The sequence below is a fragment of the Mustela putorius genome, unplaced genomic scaffold (genome assembly GCF_011764305.1).
Source record: "Mustela putorius furo isolate JIRA1106 unplaced genomic scaffold, ASM1176430v1.1 tig00003987_pilon_pilon_pilon, whole genome shotgun sequence".
Lineage (NCBI taxonomy): Eukaryota > Metazoa > Chordata > Mammalia > Carnivora > Mustelidae > Mustela > Mustela putorius.
In genome coordinates, this window is record NW_025422126.1 from 18,898,291 (window position 1) to 18,915,303 (window position 17,013).

A 17,013-nucleotide genomic window follows, 5' to 3' on the forward strand; every position below is an offset into this window, starting at 1 on the left:
TGTCTTTTGTTCCTACTCTGTAGAAAAAATAAGAATAAGAATACTCATGTAAATTCCCTCTCTGACCTAAAAAAAAGGAAAGAAAGAAAAGAAAAGGAAAGGACAGGAAAGAAAAGGAAAGGAAAAGGAAAAATAAAGTCCCATTGGTATTGGTTTGGGTCTTGACCCTCGTTGCCTTTTCTGTATTTTTGTTGCCAGGCTTGAACGTCTATATGGTTGAGTATGCTACCCCAACCAGAGAAGACAATATTCAGATTGCCATTGAAGAGTCCACCATTCCAGCAACAACAAAAGATTTTCACTGTTATTGTGAAAGTGGAAACTCAGAGGATTATGTCATAAATGAGAAGGAGTTGGTGTAATAAAGGATGACAAGTCACTTGACTATTCCTTGAAGGACATCTAACTCTTAAAATACATTTTATCTGTTCCAATTAGAGGCATAGCCTTCTACTAGGTATTGTCACTGAAAACATTGAGATATGCAAAGTTTTTTATTTAGGTCTTCTTTCTTCTCCTCTTTAATTATGTTGATAGGGGCACCTCAAAATATTTTACTAGTTTCTCAATACAGTGCCAACAAAAAATGAGATAATCTCCTATCACACTACAGCAGACAATTTTTACTCTACTTACTTAACAATCTATTGTACTACTCAATTTGGCACAATGCTTGGGGTTTTTTAGCATTTCACGTCCATTATTTGTCACCTCCAGATTTTCTTTTCTTTTTTTTTTTTAAACATATAATATATTATTAGCCCCAGGGGTACAGGTCTGTGAATCGCCAGGTTTACACACTGCACAGCACTCACCATAGCACATACCCTCCCCATAACCCTACCACCCTCCTCCTACCCCCGTCCTTCAGCAACCCTAGGTTTGTTTTTCGTGAGATTAAGAGTCTCTTATGGTTTGTCTTCCTCTCAATTCCATCTTGTTTCTTTTTTTTTCTCACCTCCAAATCTTCTAAAAATCTCATTTCATGAAAGAATTTACTTTACCTTCTATTTACATCTGTTTATTATGCCCCAGACCCCTCCTTTGTTAAAGCTGAAAAATCACAGTAGTGGTACCATTTTCACTGGACACTATTCCCAAAACTCCCTGACTCAGTTGCCTTTGAATCCACAGACGTTAAGCATTTTTCTTTGGTATTAACACACTTATTTAGGTCTTAGGTGTATTCCTTTGGATGACATTTATGAACCTTATCTGCAACATTATAATCCATCAAGTTATAATTTTGTCTTAAAAATTATAATACATTTAGAGAACAGGAACTATATCTATTTAGCTCCCTCATAAAATGCTTAGCAAGTGCAAGAAACAAATGAGTACTTACAAATGTTCCTCATGATCATGATAATGGCACACCATCATTGATTTTTTGGCTTCTTGGAAATTATTTAGTTCATTGACTCTAGACTAACTTGACAAAATGATATACATGTTTTTGGCTATCCAGTACATTACTGTCACATTTTTTAAATTCTTAAGAAATCGTATTACCAACAAAATTCTTCACTGTTCTTATTTTCTTTATAGAGTAAAATTGAGCAGAAAAAAATATAAGATAACTGAGAGTCCAAACTTCTCTTAGGGACAAAAAAATTCATAATAAAAACAAAATAATCCATGCAAACATACCACTTTGCTATAATAACTCTACTTCCAGGTCCAAAAATTGCAGGATTTGCTTATTTCAAAGAATTAAAAGTCACAGTTTTTATTGGTTAAAAAACAAAAATTGTGCATTCCCCCCATTTGGGGGATCATAAAATGACTGAACTAGAATAAAACCTAATGAGTAATGAATTCCAATCTTTTAGTGAGCTGTCTGTACATATTCAGTGGCATTATAAGTGAGCTGTCATCTGTGAAACAATGATAGCTCAGATTTCATGTTTATCAACTGAGAAACCAAAGGGAAAACAATTCATCCTCTCTACTGAGAGCAGATGGGTATTTAAATTATAATATAAATTACTCATTTCCCTGATAGAAAAATTTCCTTATTTCTGAGGTTATGAAATATGAAATTTAACCCCACCTCATACTTATTGAAGGATTTATTATATTATGATAGCAAATAGGTTATGTTGAATTCTATCAAATTAACTAATTAACTGTCCTCCATGATTCCCACATAGACTCACATGAGACCAGAAATATACTGCTCTGTTATATAAGTAATATATAACATTAAGACATAAAATGTTAATCCTCAACCTAATCCAGACCCACCTAGATGGATACTCAAATAATTGCATATGGATTTGCTACTCATCTCCCACTGCTACTAAACTATAAATTCAGGCACTCTCAGAATTCTGGGGAAATTAACAAATAGGAGGAATTTGGAATTCAATCCATTTGCTATTAGCTTCTTTTTGTACACTAACTGTCAATTTACTGTTCTCTAATATACTCAATAATTCACAGCAACACAATCATCCCCAAGCCTCTTCCCTACATTTTCCAACTGATGTAATTTTTATATGGTTAGCAGTAACCCCCCATAGTAATTGTTTGGCCCTATTACATTGGACTCTATATATCATCCGTTCCACACAACTCTTTATCTCCTCAGATACTCTTTATCTCCTTCACTCTACGACAAATCTTTAATTTGGTGTCTTTGCTTCTAACCTGGTCTTTCTCCCTGCCAGTCTTTGTGGTATCAGTAAGGAGATCCATATAAAATGCTAATTTTACTTCAGCTCCTGTTTAAAGCCCTTCCATTTTTCAGCAACATCTTTGGGCAAAAAGACCAGACTTCTTAGCAATTCCAAGCTCCTCCATGACATGACCTCTGGATACCATCCCAGCTTGGCCTTCCAACATCATTGACATTTCCCTCACATTCCATGATAGTCCACGCCTCTGAGCCATTATTCAAGTTATTTCTTTCCATGGAATAATCTCCCAGTCTGGACAAGTCCTGTTTACCCTGACGCTGTTGGCCCTAGAAAGCCTTGTAACTCTCCTTCCCAGAAGCATCTACGTCCTCCATGTTGGAGAGAACAGCATTACATTTTGTTTATATATTTGACTCCTGCCCCCACTAGGTTGTGAGTGTTGGTGAAGCAGAGCATAAGTCTCCCTGCTTGCTTTACTCCTTCCTCCTTCTGTCCATCCCTTTCTCTCTCCCTTCCTTCCTTCTCTTAACAAATAATTACATTTGCTAGGAACAAGCATTTTAATTGACCTTTGACTACAATGGTGAGCTAAAAGATTACAACCATAATTATGCTGAGTCTGTTGGAGGAAACTCACTACAAATGACCACACTGAAAATATAATTACCCATAAAAACAGAAATATCACAGCATATAAGAAACAACACCTAAAATTGAGGTGTCTAGGAGGCTTCTCTGAATGACTCCTGAGCTATGATCTAAACATCCCAGGTACATGTGTGGGTAGGGTGAGTAGGCTGGTGGAGACTACAGTAAACATACGGATCAGAACAGATATAGGGTGGAAGGAAGCAAGCAAAAGAAGAATGAATCAAAAGGCCAGTGTTGCTGTAGTGCACAGTAGAAACAGTTGAATCAAGATGAAAGGTTGTTCAGGACCAGAGCAAGGAGGCCCTTCAAGGTCATCATGAGGATTTTCTCTCTTTATCCTAGAAGCAATGAGAAGCTATTCAAGTGACTGAAGCAAGAGAAGCGATTTAATTTGACAAAGCTTTTGAAGCTTCTCTGGCTACAGTAAGAGAATGGATTGGAGGTGAGAGCTATCGTGAATTCAGTCAGAAGTAAACCAACAACGGTAAAATCCAACACCAACACCACTACTGCCTGTACAATAGCTAATCTGAAAAACTGGACATGCCTGGAAAAAACTGACAATTATTCTGAGTTGTCTCACTTGAGTTTTGGACCACATGCCTTAGTAGGCTCCTTGGCATATCTCAGAAGGGCTACTATGCTTCACTCATCAATTCACTACTCCAAACGATACATGAAACCTCCTCCTTCTCCTCAAAATTCAGCACACCTTTCTCCATCCTCAGTCTCAGTGATAACCCATTTCTTTCACCAAGAAAACAGAAGGAACCAGGAGAGAAACCCCATCCCTCCTACTTCAAACCCCTCAATCCATCTGTCGTCATGCTCTGTAATCATCTTCTCTGTGCCCCTCCTGTTAGGAAGCATGAACTGCCCAGCTGCCTTATCCATGGTCAACTCCTCCACTTGTACACTGAATCCAGTTCTTCTGGAATGCATTAAGAGGCATGTGTGGACCTTGCTTCTGGGATTATGCCCTCTATCGTTCCAGCAATATCGACTCTTTCTTCTCTACTTCATTCTCATTTTTCCCAGAAGTACCTACACATATTATAATTGCTCAAATGAAATATATGTATATGTGTACATATTTTATATTTCTACACATGTATTTGTTATATGTCCTCTTAACTTATATCTGCCTTGTCCCTATATCCTCTTTCCTTCAGCTACTGACTTATTGCTTTATTTCATTTTATATTGAAACTCCTTAGAATTTGCCCAGTGGTGTTTTGGGCAAATATTTAGCAGCCAGGTCTTTAGAAACATTTTTTTTTTTTTTAATTTTTTATTTTTTATAAACATATATTTTTATCCCCAGGGGTACAGGTCTGTGAATCACCAGGTTTACACACTTCACAGCACTCACCAAATCACATACCCTCCCCAATGTCCATAATCCCACCCCCTTCTCCCAAACCCCCTCCCCCCGGCAACCCTCAGTAGAAACATTTTTTAAATCCATTTTTTATGATGTCTGTCAATTTTTGTAGCATAAATATACTGTGATGATTTAAAGCTATTGAACTTGACCTCATGGAAGACAGAGTTGGAAGAGAAGCACTCAATCAAATGAGCTCACAGGAACTGGTCCCAATATATCAGTGGATTTATCTATATGGACCACCTCTACTTCTCCTACTATCTCTTGGACCTACTTGAGACAGGCTTCTGTCCCCAATACTCCATTAAAAACACATCTCACAGTGTCATTAAATCAGCTCTCAATTTACTCTACTTGTCAGAAGCAGCATTTGTTTTAATTAATCAATGCCTCTTTTTTTGAAACAATGTTTTGTTCTGTCCAGGATTCAAACTCTCCTGGTTCCCCTCTTATCTCTGTGGCCACTTCACCTCTGTCACCTTTGGACTCTAAGTGTTGAAAGTCTCAGAATTCTGTTATACTTCTTCTCTATCTATACAAGTAGCTATTCCTGATAGCACAGTGTCACTTTGGAGGTCCAGCTTTCAGAACTTGGGGAGGCAATCTGGTTCTCATAACAATGATCAGCAGTTACTAAAGTGTGGAGGGTAGGGGTTAGAGACATTCGATATCCTATAACATTGTGGAGGAGGAGATGCTATGCAACAAGGAATTATCACACTTTCTGCTTGTTTTTCAAGTGACTTTTTGGACATTCATGTAAATGGAAAAACTCATTTGTCATAAATGCAAAGTATTTACATGACCTAAATATGTGCTAAAAAATCCCCAAATTGTAGCCACCCTGCAAACTGCAGTAATATTGTAAACTATTGTGCCTAGAACCAAAAGAAGTTCACTATTTTGGAAAAATCACATCATAAAGAAAATAGTGCTCATAGTATTTCAATTGTATTGAGATCCTGTATTTAGAACTGTCTTATTCATGATCACTCTGTATGTGGGCTAAGTCACCTATTCCATTATGACTTCTACTATAGTCATGTTTGAAAATATAAATAGGAAATATAAGTTATTTATTATAAATTACTTTCTTTTAATAGCTCCTTTATACTAAGGTTAGGATATTATATTGGTTTTTAAAAATAATTTGTGTACATAATATTTGCAAATTTCATTTTAAGAATGTAAAGAGGGCATATAAAATGCTATAAAATGAATATAAATTACTATAAAAGGCATATTAATGTAATGACATACAGGCCAAATACATACAAGGTAAATACATAATATATACAATATAAGATATATATAAAGGTATATTAAAATGTATATAAATCTTACATAGATGAGAATTACTATTGTAGCTGATCCTATCATACTTCCCATCTTTAGATCCAAAATATCATAATTCCCAGGTTTGGATCTCTACCCTAACCTCCAGATTCATACATGCAATGATCTATTCAACTTTACATTTTGAAAGTCTAAGAGGCATCTCAAATTTAAACTGTACAGAACTGAATCTGAATGCCCACTCTTGTTTCCCTGATATGCCACAAAGTTCTTTAACTCAATACACAGAGCACAGTCTGTCCACTTACTCTAAATACCTTAAATTATCTCTGATTCCTAACTCTTCTTTTTTGGAATTTTTAACTTTTTTAATGAGTTTATTTATTTATTTGAGGGAGAGAAAGTGGGGAAGGAGCAGAGGGAGAAGAAGAGAGAATCTCAAGCAGATTCCAACTTAAGTGTGGAGTCCAGCGTGCGGCTCTATCCCACGACCCTAGGAAAATGACCTAAGCAAAATCAAGAGTCGACCCCTTAATCGACTGAGCCACCCAGGCTCCCCATGATTCTTAACTCTTCTTATGTCCCACCTCCAATCCGTCAACAATAGCTGTCAGATATACCTTCAGAATCCCACCACTTTTCAGGACCCTGTCACTGTCACCCTATGTGACACTTTCTCTTGTCTAGACAGCAGCAAAGGCTTCTCTTTAAACTCATCTCCTAATTCCCACTCTGGCCCACCCACATCACATTCTCTATAGAGTGGCCAGAGTTCCCATTTTAAAATCTGAGTCAGACCCTAATCAAAATCCTCCAGGGATTCTCTACAACATTTAAAATAAAACTTAAGTGTGTAAGTGCCCACCATGTCTGGTCCATGGGTATTCCCAGATTTTATTTCCTACAACACTCTCACTCAGTTCATACTCCGTTCGAGCAATACTGCACACCTAACTGGTCCTTGGCCACAAACATTTGCCTGCTTCTGGGTTTTTACACTTCCTCTCATCTTCCCCAGCATTCCTCCGAATTCAGAGCTCTGCTCACAGAGGCTTCACTGTGAACTGGACTCTAATAGTCCAAAACCAGGAATGGCTACATAATTTAAGTGGAAGGAATTTAATATACGAAACTAATGACTTAGGTGAGGGAAGAACTGAAGCTAAAAGACCACGAAGAAAACCAGAGAATAGAAAGAAGTTATTACCATCATGGGGGATAATGGGGCACCAGGCTACCAGAACCCATAATCAGGAATATAGGGCAGGAGATAAAACCACTCCTGAAGCATTATTAAAATAATGATACATTCCCCACCCCAACAAAAAGTTTGACCTGTTTTCTGCCACTCTGAATTCCCTTTCCTCCCTCTCCCTAAACTCAATCATTTAAAACAAATAAATAAATAACCTTGGCCTCACAACAACTAGGTAGGGTGTATTAAAATAAAATGGGTATCATTCAGATGTAGATTTTTAAACCATGCCTATTTTCTCAATCACATAAAAATCCAATCCTCCCATAGCCTACAGTGTCTGACCCGCTGCTTACCCCTCAGTCTATTTCCTACGAGTTACCCCTTCTTCATGTCTGTTCCAGCCCCAATGGCCTCCTTGCTGCTCCTTGAGTATCCAAACATTCCCACCTCAGGAAATTTGCACGCTTTCCTCAGGACTTCTTCCTGAAATCCACCTGACAGACCCTCCTCTCCTTGTCCGTAGCTAAACACCCCGTCTAAAACAGCACTCCCGGGACGCCTGGGTGGCTCAGTTGGTTGAGCAGCTGCCTTCGGCTCAGGTCAAGATCCCAGCGTCCTGGGTTCGAGTCCCACATCGGGCTCCTTGCTCGGCGGGGAGCCTGCTTCTCCCTCTGCCTCTGCCTGCCATTCTGTCTGCCTGTGCTCGCTCTCTCTCTGATAAATAAATAAAATCTTTAAAAAAAAAAAATAAAACAGCACTCCCCCCTCCCTTCACCATTCTTACTTCCTTACCTTTATTTTTCTTTATAGCATTTATCACTATCTAACGTACAATACCTTGTTTTTTTGTTTTTCTTGTTGTTCTTTACTGAAGATCTCTACTGACTAGAATATAGTCTTTAGGAGAGCAGAGACCTTGTCTGTTTTGACCAATTCTGTATCTCTAGACACACTACACAACAGTGTCTGGTATACAGCTGGTGTTTAATAAATATCTAATTATGAGCCAAAATAACAAATAGTTTAAATGTTATCTTCCACAAATATCTAAGCATGACAATTTGCTAGTCAAAGCAGCAGTTACAACAATAAAGAGTATTTCTAGTCATTCCTTTGTAAATGTGGAAATTCGTAATTCATATTTATTACGGGCTTCAGCTAACGCTTATACTATGTGAACATGCATTATGTAAAACCCAGGTGTTTCATATATCCAAGTATGATTTGTGCTGTTCAAAACAGCCAGTTTGCTCAAACCTATTTTGCATCTGCTTTTTGGGCATGCCGTCTAAAAAATGGTTGGTATTCAATAGGAGTACTTTTGATTTTTTACTCTTCTTACAGCCACCAAAGCTATTTACAGATATGGATGGTAAAGGTGGATGCCACAATTGTTCCAAAACATGTTCTCATTATGAAATAATAACATTATTATAATTTGTGTGGCCATAATCTGACTTGTAAAGAGATTCCCTATAAGAAAAAATATATCCTTTAAATGCATTACACATATTCTGTTTTAATCTTTTCATAAACAATCAGCTAGATGAATTATATGTACCTGGCTAATTTGATGACATAGAAATAAATAAAGAGAGAACTATCAACTCTTTTCTTGGTCTAGTCTTCAACTAAAATTTTATCTATGGTTTCTTGTACTATGAGTATCCGTGTATTAAGTATTAAGACAAATTCATGATGTTATATGGCCCTGGTTTCCCACTTTTGATCCTCAAAGTGAACCATATCCTCTGATTATAGGAATATTTTTCATTAGACATTAAATTGATAGAAACTGATAACACAGATTCAAGGATTATACAGGATATGTACAATAAGCCCTCATTGCATATTTATCCAGTTGTCAATCCATTAACTATTGAATGGAAAAATGACAAAATTTTTAGAGTAATTTCAATGCGTATAATGCTTTTGTAGTAAAACTAGAGTAAGTTGCTATTTAGATCACTACAAAAACCAACAGTATAACATTATCTCAGACATTATTCAATAGTAATCTAATGCACAAAATAAAACATTTTGGACAGTTAGAATGATAAGCAAACCAGTAGGCAATCTGTGATCATGTATTTGAAATTGGAAAGTATGACTGACTCTAAAAAAGCAACAAAAATTAATTCGATGATAAATCCACTTGAGTGATTTATCTGTTCCATCACCATCATTTCAAGGAAAAACCTAAATTGTGTTTGAGGTTTGAAGGGTCTTCCAAACTTAATGAGTCTTTCACATACTTAAGGGGTGCAACAAAAGTCCAGGTTAAAATAAAAAGCTAGACAATAAATCTGAAACTTTGAGGCCTGCTTGTCCTGAGCTATGCTCAAATTTCTTCTTGGTCACTTTGCTGCTGGGTATCATTGATTAATCTTAGAAAGACCATCCATGGGGCAGTCTAAAATTTGTTCTTTTGACCTGCCCAAGACAGAACATATTTCAGGGAAGAAAAAAATAACTATAAAATATCTATCAGTTTTGAAAAGCAAACCTCTGATATTCAACTTTTAAACATCTTTTTGCTATTTACTACCCCTATTGCTCTTAGCACTAAGTTTTAATTAATTATTTTAAAACAAAACCCAATGATCTTAGAGTAATGTTCCCAGTTTTCCTTCCATAATTATAACTCCATTGTTTTAAGACAGTTAAACCTTTTTTTGACCTAAAGTGCCAGATATTATTTAGTGCAGAATTATTTAGGGGTTTTATGCATGAACGCTTGACACTTCTTTCCAAGTCAACAAATATTTAGAGTCAACAACCCAGAAGGTTTATTAATTGAAAATCATCTGACTGGAACTGAGCTCTAAATAGAATGATCTTATTTCTCCCTCAAAAAAGGAGAAAAAAATTAAAACTATAAGATGTCCCTAATAGAAAAGATAGAAATAAATGATGAGGTAATCATTTATTTTAATGAGCTACTGACAATAGAAAATAACTTTACGAAGAAACTGAGTAACAATAGCTAGTAATAATCCATCATGAAGTTTCTCCTTATCATGATGAATTAAATTATATCTTCATTGTACTTTTTCTCTTCAGATACAGAATTTTTTCAATGACCACTCATTACTGAAGTTAATTCACATTTCATTGAGATTCTTAGCAAAGAACTTGTTCTTTGTCAAATAGTGCAAAACAACTATGATTATATCAACTAGTTCTGAGATTATCATGAGAATTACTATTTTCATGCTACACCAGTGTTTTTCTAACAAGGGATTACCATGATCTCTTTTGATGCAATCAGATAAACTACACATATTGAAGCCTGATTTTTCATAATTCTGAATGGGTCATTACTGCTCAAACGTCTTTTGATTAATCTCATCGTTTGCTCATTAAATACTCTGTTGGTTTTTTTCTCCATTTTCATCAAGTTTCCAATTCCAAGCTGGTTGTCCTTTCTATGGATAAAGAATTTATACACTATTATTTTTAACTGTCTGATGTAAGTTCTTCAAATGTCCTTCTTTGTAAAATACCCCCTCTTCTTATTATTCAATATCTTGCCCTTTCCTGATTATTACAAAAATTAGTCCCCCCTTCCAGTGCTAACTTCTCAAACCTGTGCCAGCAAATCCTTTCCTTCTAGTCCTCTTTCCATTCCCATTCCTCCACTGAACTCTTCTCCTCTGCCTTCCCGTACCAGTAGATTCTAATCTATCCAACTAGCAAATTATTAATGCTATTATTGTTACAATGATCCAAATCTCTCAAAAGTTCTCTAGCATCTCTAAGTTATTTTATTATCTTGTCAAGGCATTCAACATCTTCACTGCAGTAACCCCAAATATCTTTTTCATAGTACTCCCAAGAATGAAGTCTTTGCTTCTGCTAGACTGACTGACCCTTCTCAGATATGGTTTACACATTACCTTCCCTGATTTTTGACAATGCTGTGAATTTTACTAAAATGACCTCCTTCCTTTTTCATATGCCTGATTTTCAAGGTTCAGCTCAAATTCCCTCTTCTCTGTGAAGCTCTAGACTATTCTAAGTCTACCTTTTTCGGATTCCCTCCTCCTAGTTTAGCACTCAATTAGAAAATACTTTTATTTAACTTGCATTCATGTCTATACTGCATTCTTTCTTTTGAACAGCCAAACTAAGCAACTAGCCAACAGATTTACATTTACATTTACATTTATTGAGCACTCACTTGTTAATCACTGTATTGGACCAGGGGAATAGAGAATGAACAATGTTTCATTTATTTATTCAGAACTCTTAATACAATGCATGCCACACATAATATAAAAGTTTTTATTGAATAAATGAGTAACACATCACTAATAAATTTGCTATGAAAAATGACCACTATTCCAGGGGCACCTGGGTGGTGATTCAGGGTCCTGGGATCAAGCCCCACATCGGGCTCTCTGCTCCATGGAAAGCCTGCTTCCTCCTCTCTCTCCCTGTCTGCCTCTCTTGACTACTTGTAATCTCTGTCTAATAAATAACTAAAATCTTTAAAAAAAAATTGACCACTATTCCAAAGATGCTGTGGAGTTGTTATATTATACACATAGGTAATACCACAAAAAGGTCATGCAGGAACTGTTAGATTTAAATCTCAATAGAAATCCCAATCCCAGGTGTTGATTATTTTGAGAGTAAAATCAACTACTTATTTTAAAATCATATTTTCTAAAAAACACATTTCATTCTTCCCACTATTGCCAGTGCATTTGACAAGTAGGCAGAAACCAATGATTTGTAAACACAGCAAACAATACATTAACAATTATTAATATCCAAGGTATTTGAATTCTAAAAATGCATCCTACAAGTAGAAAATACAGACTATCAAAACTGTATATGCAAAGAAAGAAAACAACAGCTTGAGAACATATCCACATTTCTATATATGCTAGTTGTCCTATTACTTAAACACATGCAAACTATTGTATGACCCATTATTTTCAAAGCATGTACCTTAAAACTCTGTGTTCCACATACCTGTCCAGTCTCCTACTATTTTAAGGTGGACCCCAAATGTTGCTTTGGTTTCAGTAGGACACTAAAACAAACAAACAAACAAAAACCACTGGAATCAATTCTGAGTAATAGTTAAGTATTACCAAACTATGATTTAATAACAATTTTCATTCTCATAGCAAGTCCTCCAAATCAATAGCAAATAGAAAGGAATGAACTAAAAATATATATAGATCCTCATTAGTGGAAGAAAAAAAGCAACTTCGACCAGTCAGTAATACAATATACATTTCTCTAAAAGTCCATAGGTATCTCTATAAAAAAAGACATATAGTCTAAAACTGTTAGTATATCACATTTAACAACAAATATTGCCAAAATGCCTTTTGAATCAAAATATTTAAGAGGACACAGGTTTAAACGACAAAGGAAGAAATGGAGACTAATGATTTTAATATCTTTTTCACTCCAGATATTAATATACACTTCACATCTTAACAAGTTCCAGGAATAAGGAAAAAAAAAAAATTTCCCAAAGTGACCTGAATTTTCCATGTCCGACAAAGAAACTCCTACTGAAAGAGTTCTATTTCATTCCCTCTCTTAATTCTCAGAAGAAATAACCTGAAGTGGAGGCACCTGGGTGGCTCAGTGGGTTAAGCCGCTGCCTTCGGCTCAGGTCATGATCTCAGGGTCCTGGGATCGAGTCCCACATCGGGCTCTCTGCTCGGCAGGGAGCCTGCTTCCTCCTCTCTCTCTGCCTGCCTCTCTGCCTACTTGTGATCTCTGTCTGTCAAATAAATAAATAAAATCTTTAAAAAAAAATAAAATAAAATAACCTGAAGTGAACTGGCAAGGGTACCTGGGAGGGAATGAGTGTGGTTATGGAAGTAAGAAAAGCATCCATAGCCCCATGTTTATGAAATGTAGAAAACACCCACATCACTGAAATGAGAGAATAATTTTGGCTCACAATAAAGAAATGCAGAATCTCCTTTTATTTTTCAGAACTCTAATCTCTCATCCATAATCATCAGATTCAACCCTTGTGAAAAGTAAGTTCTTTCATAACTCATTTGGTGGCACAATCTGACTTGAGTTTATGGGAGGGTAATGATGGGAGGCTAACACCTTTGTATAAAAATTCATACAGAAGTGTTTTCTATAGAAGTATCCATTTGTTGGGGCACCTGAATGGCTCAGTAGGCTAAGCATCTGCCTGTGGCTCATGTCATGATCTCAGGGCCCTGGGATTGAGCCCAGCATTAGACTCCTTGCTCAGATTTTACTTAAAAATAAAATCTTAAAAAAAAAGTATCTGTTTGTGTAAGAATGTTACCCCATATCCTGCTAGAGATCTTCTGTAATATATGAAATATACATACCTTTTAAAATCCACAAAATTTTTAACTCCGAAAATACATCTAATCTAAGGGTTAAGGACAAGAACTTTATACACATTATTATTTTAACTGTATGATAAAAGTTCTTTCAACTGTCCTACTTCCTAAAACATCCCTTTCTCATCACACAATATCTTGTCCTTTCCTGATTTTTACAGAAATTAGCAACCCCCTTCCCATTGCTAACTTCTCAAACCTGTAACTACCAAAGTTTTACTGAGTACAATTTACCAAGGGCAGTGGCAATTTCTTTATTTCCAAAATCTCACAACAACCCCTGTCTTTCATAGTAAGGGATACTGAATAATTGAGACTGAAAATATGAACTTGCCCAAGATCATACAACTAGTAAGAAGACGAGACAGAGTTTGGATCCAAGTCTATCTGACTACATAGTTCTTAACTACGGCAAGTCACTGTTCCCACTAAGGCAAACATGGAAAATGGGTAAGGTTGCATGAGAAAGCAAATGGTGTAGGAGGAAGAAAAGTTATTTGTTGAAGATTACTAGAATCGACATACAACAATAAGAATTAAGGGGAAACATGAGCTGAAGCCCTATGTGTTCGTGGGGGCTCTGTGATGGAGAATGGGTTGCATAAAGCAAGTCTAATATCCTCGAGCTCACTGTGTCAACCAATTAGTGTAGGTCAAACCGGGATGCTGTAAGAAGAGGAAATAAGAGAAAAAGAAGACACCATGAAGAAATGTAAAGAACTCACCGTCAAACAAGAAAGGCAGCTTGGAAACCAGAGAGAACACAAAAATAAAAATGTAGATATTGCTCACTTCACCAGAAATCATAAACATACTAAAAATACATGATCTAATAAAGGTTCAGCATTGGGAATTGATGTGACATGGAATTTCCAAACTACTCTTTTGCAATCACTGTTTCTAATGGAATCATTACTATACGATAAAAATATGAAATGAAGTAAAAGAAACTATAAATATGATATTATTTAAATATTATTTGTACTATAAAAGGTACTATTTCATTTATAATGGTGACTCTAATATTTATCTCATTTGCATTCCAAGATCATTAAGTTTTGTTAACTAGTATATCTTAATAATTATACCATTAGTAAGATGGTGTGATGTGTATAAACCACCCATCATTTTCACTCTGTACTATTTAATGCTGACCAGAGCCTCTATGCACTAAAATTTGTGCCTTATAGAAAGCAAGAACCCCAACAGAGTTCAAAGCTACCAATCTGTGTGTCCATGCATCACCTGATGTTTCCCTCACTGTGAACTAACCCTCAAATTGTAAAAATAAGATCTAAGGAAGAAGGTATCAGAATAGAGAGGAAAAAGTTAGTCTTGAGATGCCTGAGTGGGCATCTGGCTTGATATAATCTCATACTCTAAAGGAAAACATATCTTCCCAAATATTCATATCTCTAGCCCATTCTTTCAGTGCAATTGTAAAAGATACTCAGATATGATAACATCCCCTCCAGTCCTGTAGGAGCCTACAAAACTCCACCTTGTGAGGCTGGCCAAATGTATCAGTACAGTTTTTAACGCTGATCTGATTGTGAATAGATAAAACATAGTAGTTTTTCCCTCAGACTCTTGGTATAATACCTTTATAAGTACTGATACTTTCTCAAACTAACTGGAAAGAAGAACACAGAATTTAAAATAGTCTTGCCCAATCACATTGCTTCAAATTTGAAGGGGTCTCGCCAGAGTAAAGCACAGAATGGTTTCAGCATGTGTGGTTTGAAACAATGACTGAGGATCTTAGAATCACATTCTAGTACCTTTGCACAAAAAAATGTTCAGATTAGCGCGCCTGTGTGGCTCAGTGGGTTGAGGCCTCTGCCTTTGGCTCAGGTCATGGTCTCAGGGTCCTGGGATTGAGCCCTACATTCGGCTCTCTGCTCAGCAGGGAGCCTGCTTCCCCCTCTCTCTGCCTGCCTCTCTGCCTACTTGTGATCTCTCTCTGTCAAAATAAATAAATGAAATTTTTAAAAAATGTTCAGATTCACTAATGTTGCTTAAAACATAGTATAGTGATTCTTTAATGCTTCCTCTTTTAATTTTTTTAAATTTTTTGAAGTTTTTATTTGAATTTCAGTTAGTTAACATACAGTGTGATATTAGCTTCAGGTGTACAATACAGTGATTCAGTGTTTCCATACATCACCTGGTGCTCATCACAAGTGTCCACCCTAATCCCCATCACCTGTTCCCCCTTCGCTCCCCACCCACCTCCCCTCTGGTAACCATCAGTTTGTTCTCTATAGTTAAGAGTCTGTTTCTTGGTTTCTCTCTCTTTTTTCTCTTTGCTTGTTTGTTTTGTGAAATCATATGATGCTTGTCTTTCTCTGATTGACTTACTTTGCTTAGCATAATACTCTCTAGGTCCATCTATATCATTGCAAATGACAAGATTTCATTCTTTTTTATGGCTGAATAATATTTCTCTGTGTGTGTGTGTGTGTGTGTGTGTGTATGTGTGTGTGTGTGTACGTACAGCAAGAGGCAAAAGAATGAAACCAGACCAAGACCACTTTCTTAGTCCATGCACAAAAATAAATTCAAAATGGATGAAAGACCTAAATGTGAGACAGAAAACCATCAAAATCCTAGAGAACACAGACCTTTTTGACATCGGCAACTTCTTTCCAGATATGTCTCTTCACTATCTTTTTTAGTATATGTGCTGCCGAAGTGAGCACATCCTCACTATCTTTTTAATAGTGCTTAAAAAACTTCTCAAAAAGAAGTAATAGTAAAATACAGATATCTATGGCTATCTACTTCTCCTCGAACATTAATAAGGAAATACACTTATGACAAGTTTTCAGTCTAAAAAGTTTCAGGATAATATGTGTACTTAAGCCTATATTATTAAAATAAAAACAGGTATGTTTCTTTTTTCTATACAGAGAAATAAGTTGAAGAGAATACATAGTATGGCATTAGGAATATTAACTTCTGGGATGCAAAACTGAAAACAGAAAATGAGAACTCGTTTTGTATGCATCTCTTTTTAAAATTTATTATTAGCCTTTGTAATGTTTATAATTTTAAATATTTTAAAAACATAATTTAAAATGTAAGCAATTAGACATTGCTGAGTCTCAATTTAGTCTCACTTAAGTTTCCTACATGAAGAAAAAGAGTACGGATCATGTTGACCATAATATATGTACCAAAATATACATCACCCAGTTTAAGGATAAGAAAATAAAGTGACCGAATTTATATGAGAGAACAGATCTGGAGGAATTTCTATTTTGATATCCTTGAGTAAAAATGTTTTCCTTCCAATTATTTGTTCAATATGGCACTGAGTTTTTAAAGTGCTCAAATGACTAATGATTTTATAACAGTCCCACAGAAATATAAACAGATATTACATAATCATCTTACATTTGAGAACTAAATGTAAAAATGATGTCACTGCACAATGATTTATTCAACATGGAAAAAGAAATTTCAAAGCCACAA

General features: G+C 35.9%; 1 protein-coding gene across 4 annotated transcripts in view; it reads right to left on the reverse strand.

Annotated features, from left to right (window-relative positions):
- NOX4 (NADPH oxidase 4) overlaps nt 1–17,013 on the reverse strand; it is a 169,353-nt gene that overhangs the window by 70,455 nt on the left and 81,885 nt on the right. For all 4 annotated transcript variants that reach the window (XM_004763564.3, XM_045071523.1, XM_045071521.1 and 1 more), the window contains one exon: nt 12,158–12,218. In XM_004763564.3, coding sequence (XP_004763621.1) covers nt 12,158–12,218 — 61 coding nt within the window. The remainder of the gene's footprint in view (nt 1–12,157; nt 12,219–17,013) is intronic.